This window comes from Papio anubis, chromosome 20, assembly GCF_008728515.1.
Source record: "Papio anubis isolate 15944 chromosome 20, Panubis1.0, whole genome shotgun sequence".
Classification (NCBI taxonomy): domain Eukaryota; kingdom Metazoa; phylum Chordata; class Mammalia; order Primates; family Cercopithecidae; genus Papio; species Papio anubis.
In genome coordinates, this window is record NC_044995.1 from 18,165,746 (window position 1) to 18,187,818 (window position 22,073).

The window sequence follows — 22,073 nt, forward strand, 5'->3', positions numbered from 1 at the left end:
CGTGCCCGGCCAAAAAAAGGAATAAATTATAACCAAATATGATAACACGAAAGAACTGCAAAAACAAGACGTGGAGAGAAAGAACCCAGATTCAATACAGGAGTCCATTTTTATCCAGCTCAAAATAAGACAAAAGTACTGCACTAGACTTCGGGCGAGTGGGGATCGGTGGGAATTCGTGCTGGGAAGAAAGACGGGGCTTGTGGAGGGTGACAGTGTTCTGTGTCTTGATTTGTATGAATGTCACACAGGTTTGCTCAGTTGGTGACATTTCATCAACCTAAATACTTAATGATTGGTGATCTTTTTTGTACTTCGATTTAAAAAAAAAAAAAGGTCGAGCATGACACATTTAGGTAAAAAGAAAAAAATGCACACTCAAAAGAAAAGTCTGTTTCTAGGAGCACATGTTTATACCATGTGCTTAAACGCACAGACAGCAGTTTGGACGAAACTCGACAACATGTCATATTGGTCACACCCTGCTTAAGAAAGACAGGGGATGGGGAGGGGCTTCCCAAAGGCTTTACCTCCATCTTTGATGGTTTTTGATGTGTGTGTGGGTTTTTTTTGTTTTGTTCTGTTTTTTGTTTTTTGAGATAGGACTGACGTGCAGTGGCACCATCATGGCTCACTGCAGCCTCCACCTCCTTGGGCTCAAGCAATCCTCTTGCCTCAGCCTCCTGAGTACCTGGGACTACAGGTATGCACCACTATGCTCAGCTAGCTTTTTTTTTTCTTTTTTGTTTGAGACAGAGTTTTGCTCCCGTTGCCCAGGCTGGAGTGTAATGGTGCGATCTCGACTCACCTCAACCTCCGCCTCCTGGGTTCAAGCAATTCTCCTGCCTCAGCCTCCCAAGTAGCTGGGATTACAGGCATGTGCCACCACGCTGGGCTAATTTTGTATTTTTAGTAGAGACGGGGTTTCTCTATGTTGGTCTCAAACTCCCGACCTCAGGTGATCCACCGCCTCAGCCTTCTAAAGTGCTGGGATTACAGGAGTGAGCCACCATGCCAGCCTAACTTTTTACATTTTTTTAGAGACGGGGTGTTGTCGTGTTGTTCAGGCTGGTCTCAAACTCCTGGACTCAAGCGATCCGCCTGCCTTGGCCTCCCAAAGTGCTGGATGACAGGCGTGAGCCCCCGTGCATGGCCCAGTATGTAATGTTCTTTTAAGGTAACAGTGGATTGTGTGAGGATTAAATGAGTTAGTATTTTTAAAGTCCTTAGAGCAGTGTGTGGTACACAGTAGGTGCTATGTGGAGGTTTGTTACAATAAAGTCAGAAAGTGAAAATGTTTTCCAGGGTACAAATGGTATCACTTAAACTAGGAATAAGAGAAGCCTATGAAGAAATATATAAAATACTATGTCTTGTGAGTTTCCATTCAAACCTTCGTGAATTATATATATCAGTATGTCCTTCTAGAAAGACAGACTTATCTTTTTGAGTGTGTGTGCGTTTTTACATAAATATCAGTCATGCTTTGAAAAGAAAAACCCCTGCTTTTATTGAAGTATGACAGTGACGGGTCTTGAGACCGAAAGATGAGGGAGATAGAGAGCCCGCCGGGGCTCTTGAGGGTGGGAGAGCCAGCAGTGCCGGAAACCTCAGCAGAAGGGATCCCCGTGTGGGGGAGGGGGGCCTTTGGTCTCTCCCCAGCCTCTTCCTTCCCCCTGGCCTGAGGGTGGGTGGGGAGGGGCAGTTCCTCTTTCCTTCCCAAGCACCGAGGAGGCCCCAGCTCCCTAGGGGCTGAGAAGCTGGAGTCCTGGGGAAGGGGAGGAGCCGAGCCATACTCTTGCAAGACCCCCGCCCTCCTCCCCCCCGCAACAGGAAGCATGAACAGAAAAGACAGCAAGAGGTGAGAGGACCCTCCCCAGGGAGCCCGGCAGCACCCTGAGGCCTCCCTCTGCATGGGAGGGCTGGGGAGATCACTCGCCAGGGTGGCAGGATGCCTGGCTTCTTCGGGACCGGGTGCAGGGGGGCCAGGTGGATGCTTCAGGGTTCAGGGAGTCTGGAGCCAGCTAGGGCGGCAGTGGCTTGGATGTGGCATCTGTACCGTGTTGTCCCTGGAGTTTGAGCTGCTCTTTGCCCCTTTCCCACTTCTTGTCACCACACCTCCATCCCTGGCCTGGGCTGAGTGTCTCTGCCCTCCCTGGGGGCTTCCTGGTTCCCCATCCCCTTGGACTGGAAACTCCAATCTCCTGCAGGGCCCTGGCCCAGGAGAGGCCTGGGAGTGTGACACAGGGCAAAGTGGCTCCCCTGCCTCTTAAACCACTTCTGGCTGTTCCAGAGCCCTACAGGGGGCTGCAGGACAGGGCCTAGTGGCTGGCTGTGTGGCTGGTTCTAGAATGGGCTTCTATCTCCTGGGCAAGCTGGCCCTTCTGTCCCCACAGAGGCAGATAGGGTGGGTGTCTCCCTAGCCTGGGTAGCTCCTCCTGCCATCCCCAGAATCACTCTGATGGGCAAAGGGCTTTCCTCCCCACCCAGCAATTTAGTGGTAGACTCCTGGCTGCCTAATTTCCTAACTGTGTGACCTTAGGTAAGTCACTTAACTGCTCTGTGTCTTGGGTTTTTCTTCTGTCAATAGAATCATCATAGCCTCGCCGGGCGCGGTGGCTCAAGCCTGTAATCCCAGCACTTTGGGAGGCCGAGACGGGCGGATCACGAGGTCAGGCGATCGAGACCAGCCTGGCTAACACGGTGAAACCCCGTCTCTACTAAAAAAACACAAAAAACTAGCCGGGCGCGGTGGCGGGCGCCTGTGGTCCCAGCTACTCGGGAGGCTGAGGCAGGAGAATGGCGTGAACCCGGGAGGCGGAGCTTGCAGTGAGTTAAAAGCCCTCCAGACAGTTCTGAGGCACGCTCCAGTTTGAGAACCACTGGTCTAGAGTGTCTCATTGAGTACTTACAGGCCTCTCCGAGGTGGAGGCTATGATGATTCTTTTTTTTTTTTGAGACGGAGTCTCGCTGTGTCCCCCTGGCTGGAGTGCAGTGGCCGGATCTCAGCTCACTGCAAGCTCCGCCTCCCGGGTTCACGCCATTCTCCTGCCTCAGCCTCCGAGTAGCTGGGACTACAGGCGCCCGCCACCTCGTCCGGCTAGTTTTTTGTATTTTTAGTAGAGACGGGGTTTCACCGTGTTAGCCAGGATGGTCTCGATCTCCGGACCTCGTGATCCACCCGTCTCGGCCTCCCAAAGTGCTGGGATTACAGGCTTGAGCCACCGCGCCCGGCTCTTTTTTTTTTTTTTGAGACGGAGTCTCGCTCTGTCTCCAGGCTGGAGTGCGGGGGCACAATCTCGGCTCACTGCAACCTCTGCCTCCTGGGTTCAAGCGATCCTCCTGCTTCAGCCTCCCAAATAGCTGGGACTACAGGTGCGTGCCACCACGCCCGGCTACTTTTTTGTATTTGTAGTAGAGATGGGGTTTCACCATGTTGGGCAAGATGGTCTCGATCTCTTGACCTCATGATCCGCACACCTCGGCCTCCCAAAGTGCTGGGATTAGAGAGGCATGAGCCACTGCCCCCGGCCTTAAAATGTTTGATTTTGTAGGTGTGGGTTGGGACCTGAGAATCTGTATTTATATCCAGTTCCCAGGTGATGCTTTTGTACTAGCTGGGTGCCCACACTTAGGGAAACGCTGATTTAGTTAGAATGCTCCCTCCTTGGCCTAGGATATATTTAATACTTTAAAATGTCCCTTCTAGTAACAGTGGCTCATGCCTCTAATCCCAGAACTTTGGGAAGATAAGGCAAGGAGAACTTGAGGCCAGGAGTTCTAGACCAGCCTGGGCAATATAGTGAGACCCCCATCGACACACACACACACAAAATTAGCTGGGTACGGTTGTGCACACCTGTAGTCCCAGCTAGCTGGGAGACTAAGGCAGGAGGATCACTCGAGTCCAGGAGTTCAAGGTTACAGTGAGCTTTGATTGCACCATTGCACTCCAGCCTGACAGACAGAGCAAGATCCTGTCTAAAAAAGGGTAGAGGTAGGGGCCTGGCGTGATGGCTCACACCTATAATCCCAGCACTTTAAGAGGCAAAGGTGGGAGGATCATTGGGCCCAGGAGTTCGAAACCAGCCTGGTCAACACGGTGAAACTCCATTTCTACTAAAAATACAAAAATTAGCTGGGCTTGGTGGCACGTGCCTGTAGCCCAACTAATTGGGAGGCTGAGGCAGGAGAATTGCTTGAACTTGGAAGGTGGAGGTTGCAGTGAGCTGAGATTGCACCACTGCACTCCAGCCTGGGCGACAGAGCGAGACCCTGTCTCCAAAAAAAGAAAAAAAAAAGAAATCCTTGGGGAAGGTCCAAGGACTATCCTCATTTTTCCTTTGAGGAAACTGAGCCCCAGAGAAATTAAGTAACTAACACGAAGTCACAACAGCTGGCAGAAATTTCTGGATTCTACTTTCGTTTGAAACATGGATTCAGCTCCCTCCCTCCTCCCACCATCCCTGTCTCTCCATTACCCTCTTTCCCCATCAGGAACAGCAGCCTCTGGGAGGCAACAGGCAGAGAACGAATTATTATTGTTATTATTATTATTGTTATTATTATTATTACTTTTGAGACGAAGACTCGCTCTGTTGCCCAGGCTGGAGTGCAGTGGCGCAATCTCGGCTCACTGCAACCTCTGCCTCCTGGGTTCAAGTGATTCTTCTGCCTCAGCCTCCTGAGTAGCTGGGATTACAGGTGTGCACCACCATGCCCAGCTAATTTTTGTATTTTTAGTAGAGACGGGGTTTCACCATGTTGGTCAAGCTGGTCTCGAACTCATGACCTCGTGATGAGAGGATTATTTTCCCACCTTCCTTGAAGCTGCCTCAGCCCCAGGAACCTCTCACCTAACTCTGAGGAGCCCCAGAGAAGACCATTTAGCACTGGTATTTCCTCTCCAGTCCCAAATCTAAGGACCCAGACTGAAGGCTAAACTGTAGGTCCTGCCGGAAGGCTAACTTGAGAGAGGGGTCTGTTACCTTAGTGGGGTGAAGGGGTGGGAGAAGGGCAGAGATGAAATCCTGGGGGTTTCCTTGCAGGAGCCTTGCTCTCTTTTTATTTATTTATTTATTTATTGAGACAGAGTTTCACTCTTGTCACCCAGGCTGGTGTGCAGTGGCACAATCTCGGCTCACTGCAACCTCCACCTCCCAAATTCAAGCGATTCTCCTGCCTCAGCCTCACAAGTAGCTGGGATTACAGGTGCCCATCACCATGCCCGGCTAATTTTTGTATTTTTAGTAGAGACGGGGTTTCACCATGTTGGCCAGGCTGCTCTCGAACTCCTGACCTCAAGTGATCCGTCTACCTCAGCCTCCCAAAGTGCTGGGACTACAGGTGTGTGCCAGGCCTCTCTTTTTTATTTTTTTATTATTATTTTTGAAACAGAAATCACTCTGTCACCCAGGCTGGAGCACAGTGATGCAGTTCCAGCTCACTGCAGCCTCCACCTCCTGGGTTCAAGTGATCCTCCTGCCTCAGCCTCCTGAGTAGCTGGGATCACAGGTGCCCGCCATCATGCCTGACCAATTTTTGCATTTTTAGTAGAGACAGGGGTTTCCACCGTGTTGGCCGGGGTGGCCCCGAACTCCTGGCCTCAAGTGATCCACCCACCTTGGCCTCCCAAAGTGCTGGGATTACAGGCGTGAGCCATCGCACTGGTCCAGGAGCCTTGCTCTCTTGAGGGCTGCGGGAGGAAGGAGGGGTGTGTATTAGAGACCTGAGGCGGCACTTCCTGAAGGCACGTCCTCCCATGCCTCTGCCTAGGGAGGACGGAAGAGATCCCAGGGGTCTCCTCCCATGAGTCCCTGGGAGGCCAGAAGTAATTCCGGGATCTGCCAACAGGAAGTCTCTTCCAGGATGTCTTGGAAGCGGTCAAGAGGAAGTTGGGGGCAATGCCTGGGGAGGGAGTTCTTATGATTCCCTGAGGGGTCCTGAGTGGTTCTGGGAGTTTTCTGCAGTGATTCCCTGGGAGATTCAGAGTAGTCCTGAGCAGCAGTCCCTAGCCTTTTTGGCACCAGGGATTGGTTTTGTGGAAGGGGGTGGGGATGGTTTGGGGATGATTCAAGTTAATTACATGTATCGTGTGATTTATTTGTACTATTATTACACTGTAATATATAATGAAATAGTTACGCAGCTCACCATAATGTAGAATCAGTGGGAGCCCTGAGCTTGTTTTCCTGCAACTGGATGCTCCCATCTGGGAGTGATGGGAGACAGTGACAGATCATCAGGCATTAGATTATCATAAGGAGCATGCAACCTAGATCCCTTGCATGCGAAGTTCACAAAAGGGTTCATGCTCCTAAGAGAGTCCAATGCCCCAGCAGATCTGACAGATCAGAGCAGAGCTCAGGCAGGGGTGCTCGCTCGCCCACTGGTTCCTAACAGGCCACGGACTGGTACCCGTCCGTGTCCTGGGGGCTGAGGACCCCTGGTATTGAGGATCTTCCTCTCTGATTCCCTGAAGGGAGCAGGAATATCCCTGGGAGTTTGCTTGTGGGAGAGGGCTCCCATGATTCCCCCAGGGATCTGGAATATTCCTGGGGATTCTCCCATGAGTCCCTGGTAGGTCAGGGGTAACCCAGGGGCTTTGCCTTTAGGAAGCCTCTCCCGTGGTGCCTTGGGGCATTAGGGTCAAGAGGAATTCTAGGGTCTGTCCGAAGGAAGGGGCTCCCATGACTCCTTGGGGGCTGTGCCCACAGAAAGTCCCACCAGGAATGCACCGGAAAGACAGGAGGGCGGGGCCGGCCCCGCCAAACGCGCCGCCACAAGACATGCCCCAGCCCCCGGGAAATCAGCAAGGTCATGGCTTCCATGAACCTGGGCCTGCTGAGCGAGGGCGGCTGCAGCGAAGATGAGCTGCTGGAGAAATGCATCCAGTCCTTCGGTGAGTGTCCTCTCCCCAGCAGCCTCCCCGGCCCTAACCTCAGGCTCAGCACCCACTTCTCTCTGCCTCAGTTTTTGGAGGTAAAATGAGAGCAGGGCTGGGTGGAATGAAACTCAATCACTACATTAGAGATAAGAGAAACACCTACATTTCTTCTTTCCTGAAATGGAAATACATACATATCTATATATAGCTAGATAGATATTTAATGTATATTATATATATATTTATATAATTTTTTTTTCTTTTATTTTCTTTTTCTTTTGAGACAGAGTCTCGCTCTGTCACCCAGGCTGGAGTGCAGTGGCCTGATCTTGGCTCACTACAACCCCCACCTCCCGGGTTCAAGAGATTCTCCTGCCTCAGCCTCCCGAGTAGCTAGGATTACAGGCAGGTGCCACCAGGCCCAGCTAATTTTTGTGTTTTTAGTAGACATGAGGTTTCACCATGTTGGCCAGGCTGGTCTCGAACTCCTGGCCTCATGTGATCCACCCGATTCGGCCTCCCAAAGTGCTGGGATTACAGACGCGAGCCACTGTGCCCGGCCAGTCTGGTGCTATTTCAATCTTCAACAAGACTTGCCAGGGGTGATGCTGCCCCGTGCACAATACAGATAAGGAAACGGAGGCACAGGAGGTTAGGTTGCCTGTCCAAGGTCATGCCGGGGATCACCGTTAGAGCTGGTCTTTGAACCAGGCGGTCCCGCAGGATCTGGAGGCTGCGCTGTGCATTGCCTGAGGGCCATTCTGTCAGAGTCCCCCTCCTTCCACCCCAGATTCAGCTGGCAGCCTGTGCCACGGGGACCACATGCTCAACATGGTGCTGGCCATGCACAGCTGGGTGCTGCCCTCTGCCGACCTGGCTGCCCGCCTGCTGACCTTATATCCTCCAGGACCGTGAGCTATGGGTGGAGGGCGGAGGGCAGAGTCGTGAGAACCTGGGCAATTGGAATGGGGAGCAGACAGGTCATGGATCCTGGATAACAGAGCCTTGACCAGAACTCAAGTACCAGAAGGCCACAGGGGACACCCAGGAGCTGAGACGGCTGCAGATCTGTCACCTGGTCAGGTAGGGCTGGGCCAAGATCCCTACTCTCAGGACCCACGACTTCCATCCTGCTGCCCCCCAAAAAACATTCCTCAGAGACTCTCCAGCCCAGTTCCCACAGACCCAACCAGCCCCACAGGCCAAAATCCCACTTCTGAGACACCCGTAGCTTGGTTCCTAACACCCTCTCAGTTCCGTTCCTTAGAACCCCCACTTCCTAGAGACCCCCCTCACCAACCAGATCCCATAGACCCTCTTAGCTGGTGCCCAGAGACCTCTGGCCCTGATCCCCAAAATCTCCACCTCCCACAGACCCCAGCCTAGCCCATAAGACCCCCTCATTCTGTCCCTCCAAAAATCTCACGCCCAGAAGCCCTCAGTCTAGTTCCTAGGACCCTCCACAATCCTGCTTCCCAATAATCCCACTTCCAAGTGACTCCCCAGTCTGTTTCCCACAGATCCCCCAGTCTGTGTTAAGAGATGCCCATCCTACTCCAGAGATTCCCCGAGCCTGGTGCCCCTCCAAACCCCGACCCTCCAGGGACCCCCACACACATTTAGAGACCCCTACCTCAGCACCTAGAAATTTCTCAGCCCAAAATACCCCTTGTAGAGACCTTCGCCACCCCCAGTCTCATCTCACCATCTCCAAACCACTCCCAGGTACTGGCTGACCCAACACCCTGAGGTGATGCACCAGGACCCCCAGCTGGAAGAAGTCATAGGTCGTTTCTGGGCCACCGTGGCCCAGGAGGGCAACTCGGCCCAGAGAAACCTGAGAGACTCCTCTAACCTGTGAGTCAGCCCTGTGCTCCCCGCTCCCCTGCCCCATCCCCATTCTGCCATCTCCCTCTGCATTCCCAAGCCCTCAACTGTGAACCACTCCAATCCCCTGCCCCTCTTGGCCCCCAGCCTGAGCCCTGGTGGCCCTGGCCCCCCGCCCCCCATGAGCAGCCCAGGCCTGGGCAAAAAGCGCAAAGTGTCCCTGCTTTTCGACCACCTGGAGACGGGGGAGCTGGCTCAGCACCTCACCTACCTGGAGTTCCGCTCCTTCCAGGCTATCACGGTGAGGACCCCCTCCCGTCCCTGTCCCAGGCAGGGGAGAGATTGGGGTAGGGGAGGGATTGGCTGGGGGAAGGCAGGACTGAGAGGACACCTGCATGGTCATTCAGCAGAGATCTCCAAAGTCTTAAACTGAAACCTGTGTGCTAGAAGGCCCAGGAAAATGAGTTAAGGAGGCCGAGGGGGGCGATCACCTGAGGTCAGGAGTTTGAGACCAGCCTGGCCAACATGGTGAAACCCCATCTCTACTAAAAATACAAAAATAATCTGGATGTGGTGGCGCACGTCTGTAATCCCAGCTACTTGGGAGGCTGAGGCAGGAGAATCACTTGAGCCTCAGGAGGCAGAGGTTGCAGTGAGCCGAGATCACACCACTGCACTCCAGCCTGGGCGACAGAGCGAGACTCTGTCTCAAAAGACAATAATAATAAATAAATAAATAAATAAATAAATAAAATGCTTATTGCAGTGACGGGCACTTAGTAAGTGCTCAAAATATTTTATCATTTATTCAACAAGCATTTAAATTCATGGTGCCTCAGTTTCCTCATCTGTAAAAAGGGGATATGAACAGTTCCTGCCTTGCTGGAACAGTGACTGGTCCAGGGTAAATGCTATCTGCTTGAACCATTTGAAATTGCCATATATTACCTACCCAAGGATCAGTTTCATGTGCTTCAACATACATATGTGTTCGCTTTTGCCATCTGGACATCATCATTTTAAGGGAAGGTGGGGATCTGGTTCCTTCATGTGAAACTGTCCCAATTGTGTGTGTGAGTGTGGTGTGTGTGAGTGTGATATGTGTGTGTGTGTGTGTGTGTGCAAAGATAGTGTAGTGGATGCGGGTATGAAATGAACACTCATTGGGCAGAACAGATAGAGGTTGATTTCAAGTCATCTTCCCCGTCCTTGCCTTTGCTGACTGTATACCAGTCAGGTGTAGAGTTAAGGGCATAGAGACTCCCACCCTGACTCATACCTGTGTGACCCTAGGCAAATTACCTATCCTCTCTGTGCCTCAACTGTCTCATCTCGAAAATGGAATGATACTTCACAGAGTTATGAGGATTAAATTACTTAATACGATCATTTGTCAAATATAGTGCCTGGCTATATTTAAACATGCCTCCTCAGATGGGAGAGGAGCATGGTGAGGTCAAGGACATGTAGCAGCCTGAGGGTGGGGGGACAGATGACAAAGGTCATTCAGGCTAGACCAGGCTAGGACATCAGAGATCGTGACTACTATTTGGACGCCATGGAAGGGCAGGCCCTGAGCGCCACTGCCCACCTTGACACCCACCTCGCTCCCAGCCCCAGGACCTGCGGAGCTACGTTTTGCAGGGCTCAGTACGAGGCTGCCCCGCCCTGGAGGGCTCTGTAGGTCTCAGCAACAGCGTGTCCCGCTGGGTGCAGGTGATGGTGCTGAGCCGTCCCGGGCCTCTGCAGCGCGCACAGGTGCTGGACAAGTTCATTCACGTGGCACAGGTGAGGCCCGCCCCTTGGGGCTGCGAAGGCCACTGCACGCAGCTACCTGGCCCTCCACCTTCCAGACCCCCGACCTCACAGGGTCATCCCGGCGGTGACGTCACGCATCTCCCGGCCCCGCCCCAGAGGCCACAGTCTGGGCGTTCCAACCCAGGACCATAACTTCTTCTTTGGCCTTGATGTCACCGCGTCCCACCCACCGTGGCCCCACTCCTTGGCCGTAGACGTGAGAGGCTTCCAAGCCCTAGGCCCGAATATTCTATCCCCAGGTCAATGAGAGTGTCTCTTCCATGCCCCACCTTTGTGCCATCCTTTACCGAGGCTTCGATTCCCAGTCCCCGGGCCCCAGCGGTCGCTTCGGGACTGCTCATCGCTCCCCATTGCGTCCGGGCTCTCCCCGCCCCGCCCTGTTGTGCTAAGCCCTTCTCTTCCCCTCCCTTCCCCCTCCTTTCCGGACACCTTCTCATCCTTCTGGGGAAAAGGGAAGCCCTCTGGCCCGCTGTGGCCGCGCCCCTTGCGTATTTCCACGCAGACCACGCCCTTCCTCTGGCGTCTTCCCTGGCTTGCTTCCTCCTGCAGGGGCCCTTAGACCTGGGGGTCTCCAAGTCCGCCTGGGGTCTCCTTGGTCTGAGTGTTTTCCATTCCTCCCTGGCCCCACTCTCTCCACAGCAACCTCTGCCCAAATTTGTCAAAGGGAGGGCGAGGGAATTCCCCAGCTGCCCTGGTGGCCCCACACCTGTCCAGCATCTGTCTAACTCCTCCATATCTCTCTGGCCTCGTTAACCTCTGCCTGGCTCCCAGCTCCTGCCCAGAGCCTGTGCCTTCTTGCCTCCCCGCACCTGTGTGAGGCAGAGCAGTCAGACCCCCAGATGGCTGACAACCTGACATGTCTGAAGCCTCCCCACCTGCCGCCGTGTCAGACACACTCACCTGTCTACTCCCCAAATCCGCCCAACTTCCCATACTTCCTGTCTCCCCAGATTTTCTAACCTGGTATCAATCACCTACTTGACCCTCCAGGCTCAGATAACTATCCGACACCCCGTGAGGCCCACACATGGCATGTCCCACTCCTGCCGCACACACCCACCTTCTCTCACCTGTCTGATCCCCACATCGGTCCATACCCACACATGCCTGGGACCCCACCTCAACTGGGATGCTGTCATCTGAACTCCCTCCCGTGACGACCCTGTGCGCATGCTTCTCTTCCTAGAGGCTTCGCCAGCTGCAGAATTTCAACACGCTGATGGCGGTCACGGGGGGCCTGTGTCACAGTGCCATCTCCAGACTCAAGGACTCCCATGCCCACCTGAGCCCTGACAGCACCAAGGTGAATCCCACTACCCTCCCCAGAGCTCCAAGTGGTCAGCTGTCTTGAGCCCCCACACCTAATTCCCCAAGCCCTGTCCATTCCTGCCCAGGGGCCCTGGAACCACCTGAAGTCCTTGCTCCTCCAAATCCCAGATCCCCAGGCTCTGCCAGCATTCCTCCTTCCTGTCATCCATCCACTCATGGTGCGGACCCCTCTCTGTTCTCAGTGTGTCTGTTCCAGAGGTGGACTGTGAGGGAGACAGATGGGAGAAAGGCTAGCAGAGAACTTTGCAGTCCCTATGGGGAGGACTGGCTGAGGTCAGAAAGTGGCAGGAAATTAGGCTGAAGATGCCCTGGGAAGATCCTATAGCGCCTTGCAAGATGGGCTAAGCGAGGGAAGTTTTGAGAGTGATGACACACCCTTGATAAGATCTGGGTTTTTTGGGGGTTTTTTGTTTGTTTGTTTGTTTGTTTTTTGAGGTGGAGTCTCGCTCTGTCGCCCAGGCTGGAGGGCAATGGCGTGCCTCGGCTCCCCAGAAGCTCCACCTCCTGGGTTCATGCCATTTTCCTGCCTCAGCCTCCCGAGTAGCTGGGACTACAGGCGGCCGCCACCACGCCCGGCTAATTTTTTTTTATTTTTAGTAGAGACAGGGTGTCACCGTGTTAGCCAGGATAGTCTCAATCTCCTGACCTTGTGATCCACCCGCCTTGGCCTCCCAAAGTGCTGGGATTACAGGCGTGAGCCACCACGCCCGGCCAATTTTTTGTATTTTTAGTAGAGACGGGGTTCACCGTGTTAGCCAGGATGGTCTCGATCTCCTGACCTCATGATCAGCCCGCCTCGGCCTCCCAGAGTGCTGGGATTACAGGGGTGAGCCACCGCACCTGGCCAGATCTGGGTTTTTAAGAAATAATTATAGGCTGGGTACAGCGGCTCACACCTGTAATCCCAGCATTTTGGGAGGCCAAGATGGAAGGATCACCTGAGCCCAGGTGTTTGAGACCAGCCTGGGCAACATAGTGAGACCCCATCTCTAGAAATTTTTTTTTTTTTTTTTTTTTGAGACAGAGTCTCACTCTTGTTGCCCAGGCTGGAGTGCAGTGGCGCAATCTTGGCTCACTGCAACTTCTGCCTCCCGGATTCAAGTAATTCTCCTGCCCCAGCCTCCTGAGTAGCTGGGATTTCAGGGGTGCACCACCATGCCCTAATTTTGTATTTTTAGTAGAGACAGGGTTTTACCATGTTGGCCAGGCTGGTTTCAAACTCCTCGAGGCAGGTTCAAGAGATTTGCCTGCCTCAACCTCCCGGGTAGCTGGGATTACAGGCCTGTACCACCAGACCCAGTTAATTTTTGTATTTTTAGTAGAGACAGGGTTTTACCATGTTGCCCAGGCTGGTTTTGAACTCCTGACCTCAAATGATCCACCTGCCTCAGCCCCTCAAACTGCTGGGATTACAGGCTTGAGCCACCGCACCCAGCCATCAAGCCCCGGAGTTTAAGGCTGCAGTGAGCTGTGATCATGACACTGCACTCCAGCCGGGTGACAAAGTGGGACCCTAGCTTAAATAATAATAATAATAATAATAATAATAATAATAATAAAGGCCAGGCATGGTGGCTCACGCCTGTAATCCGAACACTTTGGTAGGCCAAGGCAGGCCGATCACCTGAGGTCAGGAGTTCAAGACCAGCCTGGACTAACATGGTAAAACCCTATCTCTACTAAAAATACAAAATTAGCTGGGTTTGGTGGCTCATGCATGTAATCCCAGCTACTTGGGAGGCTGAGGCAGGAGAATCGCTTGAACCCAGGATGTGGAGGTTGCAGTGAGCTGAGATCACGCCACTGCACTCCAGCCTGGGCAAGACAGCAAAACTCCATCTCAAAAAAAAAAAAAGAAAAGAAAAGAAAGAAAGAGAAAAGAAATCATTTTAGCCAAAGAATGGGGGATTGTGGAACTTCTCTGAGGTGGGGACCGAAGAGGAAGAGCAGTTTCGGGGAGATGCTGACACCAGCATGGGATACGGAAGGGCTCCAGAGGTGTCCAAAATGCCACTGGATCCCTGAAGGCCTAAAGCCCACATAGGAGACTGCTCAGGAGGCAGGACTGCCCTGATAACGCCCCCATCCCATGTGCCTCCTCCCCAGGCCCTGCTGGAGCTCACTGAGATCCTTGCCTCCCACAACAACTACGCCCGCTACCGCCGCACCTGGGCTGGCTGCACGGGCTTCCGGCTGCCTGTACTGGGCGTGCACCTCAAGGATCTGGTGTCCCTGCATGAAGCACAGCCCGACAGGTTGCCTGACGGCCGCCTGCACCTACCCAAGTTGAACAACCTCTACCTGCGGCTGCAGGAGCTGGTGGCCCTCCAAGGGCAGCATCCGCCCTGCAGCGCCAACGAGGATCTGCTGCACCTGCTCACAGTGAGCCCCTGGCCCCGCCCAGGCTGGGCTTCCGAGGGTACTGAGATGTAGGGTCCTGGGTGTGTGAGTGTCTCTAGGACCAGGGTAGAAAAGTGCTGGACTGCATGGAGTTTGAAGCCAGAGCTTCTAGGTTTTTTTCTAGCTGCGTGATCTTGGGCAAGTCACTGAACCCTTCAGCCTCAGTTTCCTTATCTGCAAAATGGGAATAATAAAAGGACCCAGCCAGGTCCACTGGCTCACGCCTGTTATCCCAGCACTTTGGAAGGCTGAGGCGGGCGGATCACCTGAGGTCAGGAGTTTAAGACCAGCCTGATCAACATGCAGAAACCCCGTCTCTACTAAAAATACAAAATTAGCCAGGAGTGGTAGCACATGCCTGTAATCCCAGCTACTAGGGAGGCTGAGGCAGGAGAATCGCTTGAACCCGGGAGGTAGAGGTTGCAGTGAGCTGAGATCGTGCCATTGCACTCCAGACTGGGCAAGAAGAGCGAAACTCTGTCTCAAAATAAATAAATAAATAAAAATAAAAAAATAAAATAAAGGGACCCACCTCAAGGGTGGCTGAGGAGAGAAAGCCAATGACATCATTCAAAGAATGTCCTTATCCTTAAGACAGTGTCTAGCTGGGCACAGTGGCTCATGCCTGTAATCCTAGCACTTTGGGAGGCTGAGGTAGGCAGATTGCCTGAAGAGTTTGAGACCAGCCTAGGCAACATGGTGAAACCCCATCTCTACTAAAAATACAAAAACAATTAGCCGGGCACGGTGGTGCACGCCTGTAGTCCCAGCTACTTGGGAGGCTGACGCACGAGAATCGCTTGAACCTGGGAGGTAGAGGTTGCAGTGAGCCAAGATCGCACTGCTACACTCCAGCCTGGGAGACAGAGCGAGACTCTGTCTCAAAAAACAACAGTATATGGAGCAGAGCGAGCTCTATATTCTGTATAAGTAACATGTCTTTTCTCCACTTCCCCCAGCGACTCAAGTATCCGTTGATCTGAGCTCTGGAATTGCTTTGGGGTTCACATTCTTTTTTTTTTTTTTTTTTTGAGACGGAGTCTCGCTCTGTCGCCCAGGCTGGAGTGCAGTGGCACGATCTCGGCTCACTGCAAGCTCCGCCTCCCGGGTTCACGCCATTCTCCTGCCTCAGCCTCCTGAGTAGCTGGGACTACAGGTGCTCACCACCGCGCCCGGCTAATCTCTTTTTTGTATTTTTAGTAGAGACGGGGTTTCACTGTGGTCTCGATCTCCTGACCTTGTGATCCGCCCGCCTCGGCCTCCCAAAGTGCTGGGATTACAGGCGTGAGCCACCGCGCCCGGCCGTTTTTTGTATTTCTTAGTAGAGACGGGGTTTCACCGTGTTAGCCAGGATGGTCTCGATCTCCTGACCTCGTGATCCGCCCGTCTCGGCCTCCCAAAGTGCTGGGATTACAGGCTTGAGCCACCGCGCCCGGCCTGGGGTTCACATTCTTAAACTCCAAGGTTCTGAGCTTCTCATGCTGATAGCCCAAAATCTCAAGCTTTGAATCCAAGGATCTAAGCAAAAGGCTACTAACAGTTATTGATCATTGACTATGTGCCAGGCACCTCATTCCACCTTACAACCTGTGAGGTCGGGACCCTTACTGTGCCCAGTCTGTGGATTGGGAAACTGAGGCCCGGAGAGGTGAGGTCACTTGCCCACTGTCCCACAGCAGTAATGCCAGGATTTGAACCCAGGAGGGGCTTTAGGAAGAGCCTGCAAGTGGGTGTGGGGGTCTGGGGCAGGGCTGTAGACAGGAGGATCTGTAACACCCCTGTCCGCTCCAGCTCTCCCTGGACCTCTTCTACACGGAAGACGAGATCTATGAGCTTTCTTATGCCCGAGAGCCACGCTGTCCCAAGAGTCTGGTGAGACCTGACCCCTGGCCTCGGACGCCCCCCAATTACCTCGAACCCCCCTAAGCCTATGCAGTGACTAACTGCTCCTCTGTCCCCACCCCAGCCACCCTCCCCCTTCAACGCACCTCTGGTGGTGGAGTGGGCCCCTAATGTGACCCCCAAGCCAGACAGGGTCACGCTGGGTCGGCACGTGGAGCAGCTGGTGGAGGTAAGGAAGGGAGGGTGGCCTGGCCACCAGGAGCCAGGAGGGAAGACATCGGGAGAACCCTGAGCCTGGAGGCGGGGACTTATTGCCGTGGGGATCGTATTTCGACAACTGGGCCTTATCTGCTTCCCCACACTCCTCTGAAGTCCGTGTTCAAGAATTATGACCCTGAAGGCCGAGGAACCATCTCTCAGGAGGACTTCGAGCGACTCTCAGGCAATTTTCCCTTCGCCTGCCATGGGCTCCACCCACCCCCACGCCAGGGGTAAGTGGTTCTGACTCCTGGATCCCCTGAAGATGAGGACACGGGGGTTGCCTGGACTCCTGGGTCTGGGGGAGGTTGGGGCAGGCCATGCTGAGGCTCAGTTTCTGCCCCCAGGAGAGGCTCCTTCAGCAGAGAGGAGCTGACAGGGTACCTGCTCCGGGCCAGCGCCATCTGCTCCAAGCTGGGCCTGGCCTTCCTGCACACCTTCCATGAGGTCACCTTCCGAAAGCCTACCTTCTGCGACAGCTGCAGTGGCTTTGTGAGCACTCCACCCCATCACCGCCCTTAGGTTCCATCTGTCCTGAAGCCGGCAGTCCCCAAACCCCAGATAACCCCCAAATTCCAGAAATCCTACAGCCTCAAATCATCCTGTTTCATATAAACCCTAAACACCAAACATTCCCTATATCCTGGATAATCTCCAAATGCCAGATAATCCCCAAATCCCAGATAATCTCCACCCCAGATAGTCGCTGAACCATGGGTAATATCTAGAACTCTGGAGAGGAGGCCAGGAGCGGCGGCTCACGCCCGTGATCCCAGCACTTTGGGAGACTGAAGTGGGCAGATTGCTTGAGCTCAAGAGTTCAAGACCAGCCTAGGCAACATAGTGAGAGAGACCCTGGCTCTACTAAAAATACACAAATTAGCTGCACGTGGTGGTGCACACCTGTGATCCCAGCTACTCAGGAGGCTGAGGCACGAGAATCGCTTGAACCCAGGAGGCGGTGGTTATGGTGAGCTGAGATCGCATCATTGCACTCTAGCTTGGGCAACAAGAGCAAAACTCCGTCTCAAGAAAAACCGAAAAACAGGCCGGGCGCGGTGGCTCACACCTCTAATCCCAGCACTTTGGGAGGCCGAGGTGCGCAGATCACGAGGTCAGGAGATTGAGACCATCCTGGCTAACATGGTGAAACTCCGTCTCTACTAAAAATACAAAAAAATTAGCTGGGCGTGGTGGCGGACACCTGTAGTCCCAGCTACTTGGGAGGCTGAGGCAGAAGAATGGCGTGAACCTGGGAGGCGGAGCTTGTAGTGAGCCGAGATTGCGCCACTGCACTCCAGCCTGGGCGACAGAGCGAGCCTCCGTCTCAAAAAAAAACCAAATACTTTTTTTTGTAGAAAGAGTCTCCATATATTGCCCAGGCTGGTCTTGAACTCCTGAGCTCAAGCGATCCTCCCACCTTGGCCTCCCAACCTCCCACCTTGGCGTCTCAGAGTGCTGGGATTACTGGCATGAGCCACTGTACCCCACCCACATTCCTTTAATTCCAATTAAATCTCTAGCCTTGAGAATTCCAAGACCTGGGTAGCTTTCACACTTCCACTCACCAGCTGCCCTGCCAATCCACAGCCCTCCCTCTCCTAGGATGGGTAACCTTTTCTCCTTTCTCTTCCCAGCTCTGGGGTGTCACCAAGCAAGGCTACCGCTGTCGGGGTGAGTGGGGTGTCAGCGAGTGGGGGGGAAGCCTTGGCCCACAGGCTGGAAGAATGGACACAGATCGGACCCCTGGCCATTAACTGCTGCCTTCCCCCAGAGTGTGGGCTGTGTTGCCACAGACACTGCAGAGACCAAGTGAAAGTGGAATGTAAGAAGAGGCCGGGGGGCAAGGGCGATGCAGGGCCCCCCGGAGCTCCTGTTCCATGCACACCAGCTCCCCATGCCAGCTGTGGTAAGACCTAGAGCACAGCGGTGCTGGGAAGAAGGGGCTTGGGGGAAGGGGGTTGAGTCCAAGGTCACGAGGCCCTTCCCATCAGACCCACATCCCTTCCATCCACCCACAAACAGGCTCCGAGGAAAATCTCTCCTACACGCTATCCCTGGAACCTGAGACTGGGTGCCAGCTTCGCCATGCCTGGACCCAGACTGAATCCCCACACCCTTCCTGGGAAACAGATACGGTGAGGAGAAACCGCCCCTACCCCCAAGTGGATACAGGGAACACAGGCCATTGGCCTGGGGGAGACTGGACAGATTTGGAGACCCATAGGAAAGTAAAAATATGCAAAGTCCTTGACTGCTGGGGTGGGAGGGTATGGATGCTGGTGACTTTTTTTTTTTTTTTTTTTTTGAGACAGAGTCTTGCTCTGTCGCCCAGGCTGGAGTGCAGTGGCGCGATCTCGGCTCACTACAAGCTCCGCCTCCTGGGTTTACGCCATTCTCCTGCCTCAGCCTCCCGAGTAGCTGGGACTACAGGCGCCCGCCACCTCGCCCGGCTAGTTTTTTGTATTTTTCAGTAGAGACGGGGTTTCACCATGTTAGCCAGGATGGTCTCGATCTCCTGACCTCGTGATCCGCCCGTCTCGGCCTCCCAAAGTGCTGGGATTACAGGCTTGAGCCACTGCGCCCGGCCGCTGGTTACTTTTTAATGCTGATAGAAAAATAGGCCAGGTGTGGTGGCTCACGCCTGTAATCCCAGGACTTTGGGAGGCCGAGGTGGGAGGATCACTTGAGGTCAGAAGTTCGAGACCAGCCTGCCTAACATGATGAAACCTTGTCTCTACTAAAAATATAAAAATTAGCCAAATGTGATGGCAGGGGCAGCTGCCCGTAGTCCCAGCTACTCAGGAGGCTGAGGCAGAGAATCACTTGAGCCTGGGAGGCAGAGGCTGTAGTGAGCTGAGATTGTGCCACTGCACTCCAGCCTAGGCGACAGCAAGACCTTGTCTCAAAAAAAAAAAAAAAAAGAAAGAAAGAAAGAAAAATAGAAGTTACAACATATTAGGGGTAGGGTGGGGATGATAACCACTAGAACAGAAAAAAGGATTCTAGTCAATAAGATAGCAAGAATAAGGCCAAATATATCAGGAGCTACTGTAAGTGTTAATGGAGTAAACGCCACTATTCGAGGGCAGAGACTCTCAGATTGGGTTACAAAAAGGATTTCGCAGGCAACATTCATTCAGTCTGGGCGGGGCAGTGCTCCTGGCAGTGAAGTGTCTCCTAGACATCAGATGCTCTCCACATCATCTGTCTTCCTCCCTTCCTCCTTCCAGGTCCCCTGCCCGGTAATGGGCCCACCATCAACTGCATCCTCCAAGCCGGATTCCTAGACATCTCTTGGTCTCCTCTCTCCCTCACTCCCTTACCCCAGTCAGTCCTGACTCCTGTCGTCAGACTCTGGCAGGGCTCCCAGAGGTAGGACCCCCAAAGGCATCCGCCTTCCCATCCACGCTGCCTTTGGTGGCACGTCCATCATCTTTTTCCCCAGAAGTGACTTTCCTGTCTTGTGTGGTGGTGGATGCTAATCCTGCTCCCTTTCCCTGCACTTAGTATCTATGCAGCTCTGTGTTGGATATATCTAGACTCAGGCTTCATTTCACCAACTCCCTAAATCTCCATTTCTTTTTTCTTTTTTCTTTTTTTTTTGAGAGAGTCTCACTCTGTCACCCAGGCTGGAGTGCAATGGTGCAATCTCAGCTCACTGCAACCTCCGCCTCCAGGGATCAAGCGATTCTTCTGCCTCAGCTTCCCAAGTAGCTTGGATTACAGGCACGCGCCACCATGCCTGGCTAATTTTTGTACTTTTAGTAGAGACGGGGTTTCCCCGTGTTGGCCAAGATGGCCTTGAACTCCTGACCTCATGATCCACCAGCCTCAGCCTCCCAAAGTGCTGGGATTACAGGTGTGAGCCACCGCGCCCAGCCCCTGCTTTATTTTTCTGCATAGAACGTTCCCCCTCTGGCAGCCTATACTTTTTCCCTCTTTATCTCGTTGAACGTCTGTCTTTCCTCAACAGGAACATCAACTCCAGGAGAGCAGGGATTTCTATCAGTGTCTTTCACTGCTGCATCCTCAGTGCCTAGAACAGGGCTGGCAGGTGGTAGGCGCCTGACAGATGCTTGTCTGATGCCTGAAATGTCTCCTTACCCATGCCCACGGCACAGGAAAGATGTGCTGTAGGGCAAATAACTTTGAGGGTCAGAGCAGCAGGGGCCCATTCAGACCCAGGGAGCAGAGACCCCCCCAACCCTTTCACAAACGCCAGCACCCCTGCCTGGGCCCCCACAGAGAGAGGCCCTACAGCTGTCATAAATTAAATTTATTCTCCGGAGAACATGGTTGTTGGTATTGACTAGTGAATGGGAGTACGGCATTTGGGGCCTCAGGAATAGGAGATGGGGGGGCTTGGGTGCCAAGGACCAAGGAAAGCCTTAAACGGACTCCCCAGAGATTACTGATGGCATTGGCATCTCACGGAGGTCCCCCCGTCCCCGACCACCAGTCCCTCTTTACTTCTTCTTTTTCTTCTTCTTGCGGCCCCAACACTGGGGGCCTCCATCCTCTCTTCGGCTCCTCCAGGTGGGCATGGGAGGCTCCAGCTCATTTGGGCGGCCCCCCCGGTCTGGAACGTTGCCCATAAGCACCTGAGAGTTTATGAGATTTGAGTTGCAGGGAAAAAAAGTATCTCGGACAAGGGGGCTAGAGAGCAAAGGGAACAACACAAGGCTGAAGAAGAAACAGCAGATGTTGACTATTTGAGTACAGTGGCTGGGGGAGAGGGGACTAAACTGGTGGAAGATACAAGCATGAGTTTTCTTTTTTCTTTTCTTTTTTTTGAGATAGAGTCTTGCTCTGTCGCCCAGGCTAGAGTGCAGTGGTACGATCTCAGCTCACTGCAACCTCTGCCTCCCGGGTTCAAGCGATTCTCCTGCCTCAGCCTCCCGAGTAGCTGGGACTATAGGCGTGTGTCACCATGCCTGGCTAATTTTTTGTATTTTTAGTAGAGACAGGGTTTCACTGTTTTAGCCAGGATGGTCTTGATCTGACCTTATGATCCACCGCCTCAGCTCCCAAAGTGCTGGGATTACAGGCGTGAGTCACTGAGCCCAGCCTTCTTTTCTTTCTTTTTTTTTTTTTTTTTTTTTTTTTTGGGGCTGGAGTCTGGCTGTCGCCCCAGGCTGGAGTGCAGTGGCCCGGATCTCCAGCTCACTCTAGCTCCTTGCTCCCGGGTTCACGCCATTCTCCTGCCTCAGCCTCTGGAGTAGCTGGGACCACAGAAGCCAGCCACCTGTGGCTAGTTTTTGTATTTTTAGTAGAGCGGGGTTTCACCGTGTTAGCCAGGATGATCTCGATCTCTGACCTTGTGATCCATCCCGTCTCAGCCTCCCAAAGTGCTGGGATTACAGGCTTGACCCACCACAGCCGGCTCTTCTTTTCTTTTCTTTCTTTTTTTTTTTTTTTTTTTTTTTTTTTTTGAGACAGTTGCCTAGGCTTTGTCACCCAGGCTGGAGTGCAGTAGCAAGAACATGGCTCACTGCAACCTCTGCTCCTGGGCTCAAGTGATCCACCCACCTTGGGCTTATTTTTTTTCTTAACTTAAATTTTGCCTTAATAGTTGCTGTGCTAGGCGGTAGCGGTGGCTCAAGCCTGTAATCCCAGCACTTTGGGAGGAGGCAGTGAGCCGGATCAGTCAGGAGATCCGAGAGACCATCACAATAACATGGTGAAACCCGTCTCACCTAAAAATACAAAA

The 22,073-nt window shown here is 53.3% G+C and overlaps 2 protein-coding genes across 8 annotated transcripts in view; one reads left to right on the forward strand and one right to left on the reverse strand.

Annotated features, from left to right (window-relative positions):
* FAM98C (family with sequence similarity 98 member C) overlaps window positions 1-22,073 on the reverse strand; it is a 29,726-nt gene that overhangs the window by 2,214 nt on the left and 5,439 nt on the right. The window contains exons 8-9 of one of the 6 annotated variants that reach the window (XR_004180289.1): window positions 10,801-12,063; window positions 5,623-5,695 (exon numbers count right to left, since the gene is read on the reverse strand). Coding sequence is in view for 5 of the 6 variants with exons in the window: in XM_021931063.2 (XP_021786755.1) it covers window positions 5,606-5,695; window positions 11,941-12,063 (213 nt within the window). In the remaining variant the exon portion in view is untranslated. Of the gene's footprint in view, window positions 1-5,486; window positions 5,696-10,800; window positions 12,064-20,624; window positions 20,965-22,073 lie in introns of those variants that run through there. The other 5 variants (XM_021931064.2, XM_021931063.2, XM_021931066.2 and 2 more) reach the window with 5 other exon arrangements.
* RASGRP4 (RAS guanyl releasing protein 4) lies at window positions 1,703-20,652 on the forward strand. 2 transcript variants are annotated; one of them, XR_002518972.2, is made up of 18 exons: window positions 1,703-1,861; window positions 6,717-6,901; window positions 7,677-7,782; window positions 7,907-7,969; window positions 8,612-8,743; window positions 8,861-9,014; window positions 10,328-10,501; window positions 11,718-11,834; window positions 13,967-14,242; window positions 16,052-16,132; window positions 16,227-16,331; window positions 16,475-16,593; window positions 16,708-16,852; window positions 17,998-18,034; window positions 18,135-18,269; window positions 18,386-18,498; window positions 19,594-19,735; window positions 20,337-20,652. XR_002518972.2 is itself a non-coding variant. In XM_009194383.4 (17 exons), the coding sequence occupies exons 1-17, from the start codon at window positions 1,839-1,841 to the stop codon at window positions 19,648-19,650; spliced, it is 2,022 nt and encodes a 673-aa protein (XP_009192647.1). In that variant the 5' UTR covers window positions 1,703-1,838; the 3' UTR covers window positions 19,651-20,032. The 2 variants fall into 2 exon arrangements, 1 of the variants encoding a protein (XP_009192647.1); XM_009194383.4 differs by lacking the exon at window positions 20,337-20,652 and having other exon boundaries at window positions 19,594-20,032.

What these genes read in the sequence shown, in the direction of transcription:
- RASGRP4 (XM_009194383.4), top strand. Translation starts at nt 1,839, where the DNA reads ATGAACAGAAAAGACAGCAAGAG. An exon ending in CACGCTGTCCCAAGAGTCTG is followed by an intron (nt 16,133 to 16,226) that starts GTGAGACCTGAC and finishes TCCCCACCCCAG; the next exon opens with CCACCCTCCCCCTTCAACGC. An exon ending in CTTCCTGGGAAACAGATACG is followed by an intron (nt 18,499 to 19,593) that starts GTGAGGAGAAAC and finishes TCCTCCTTCCAG; the next exon opens with GTCCCCTGCCCGGTAATGGG.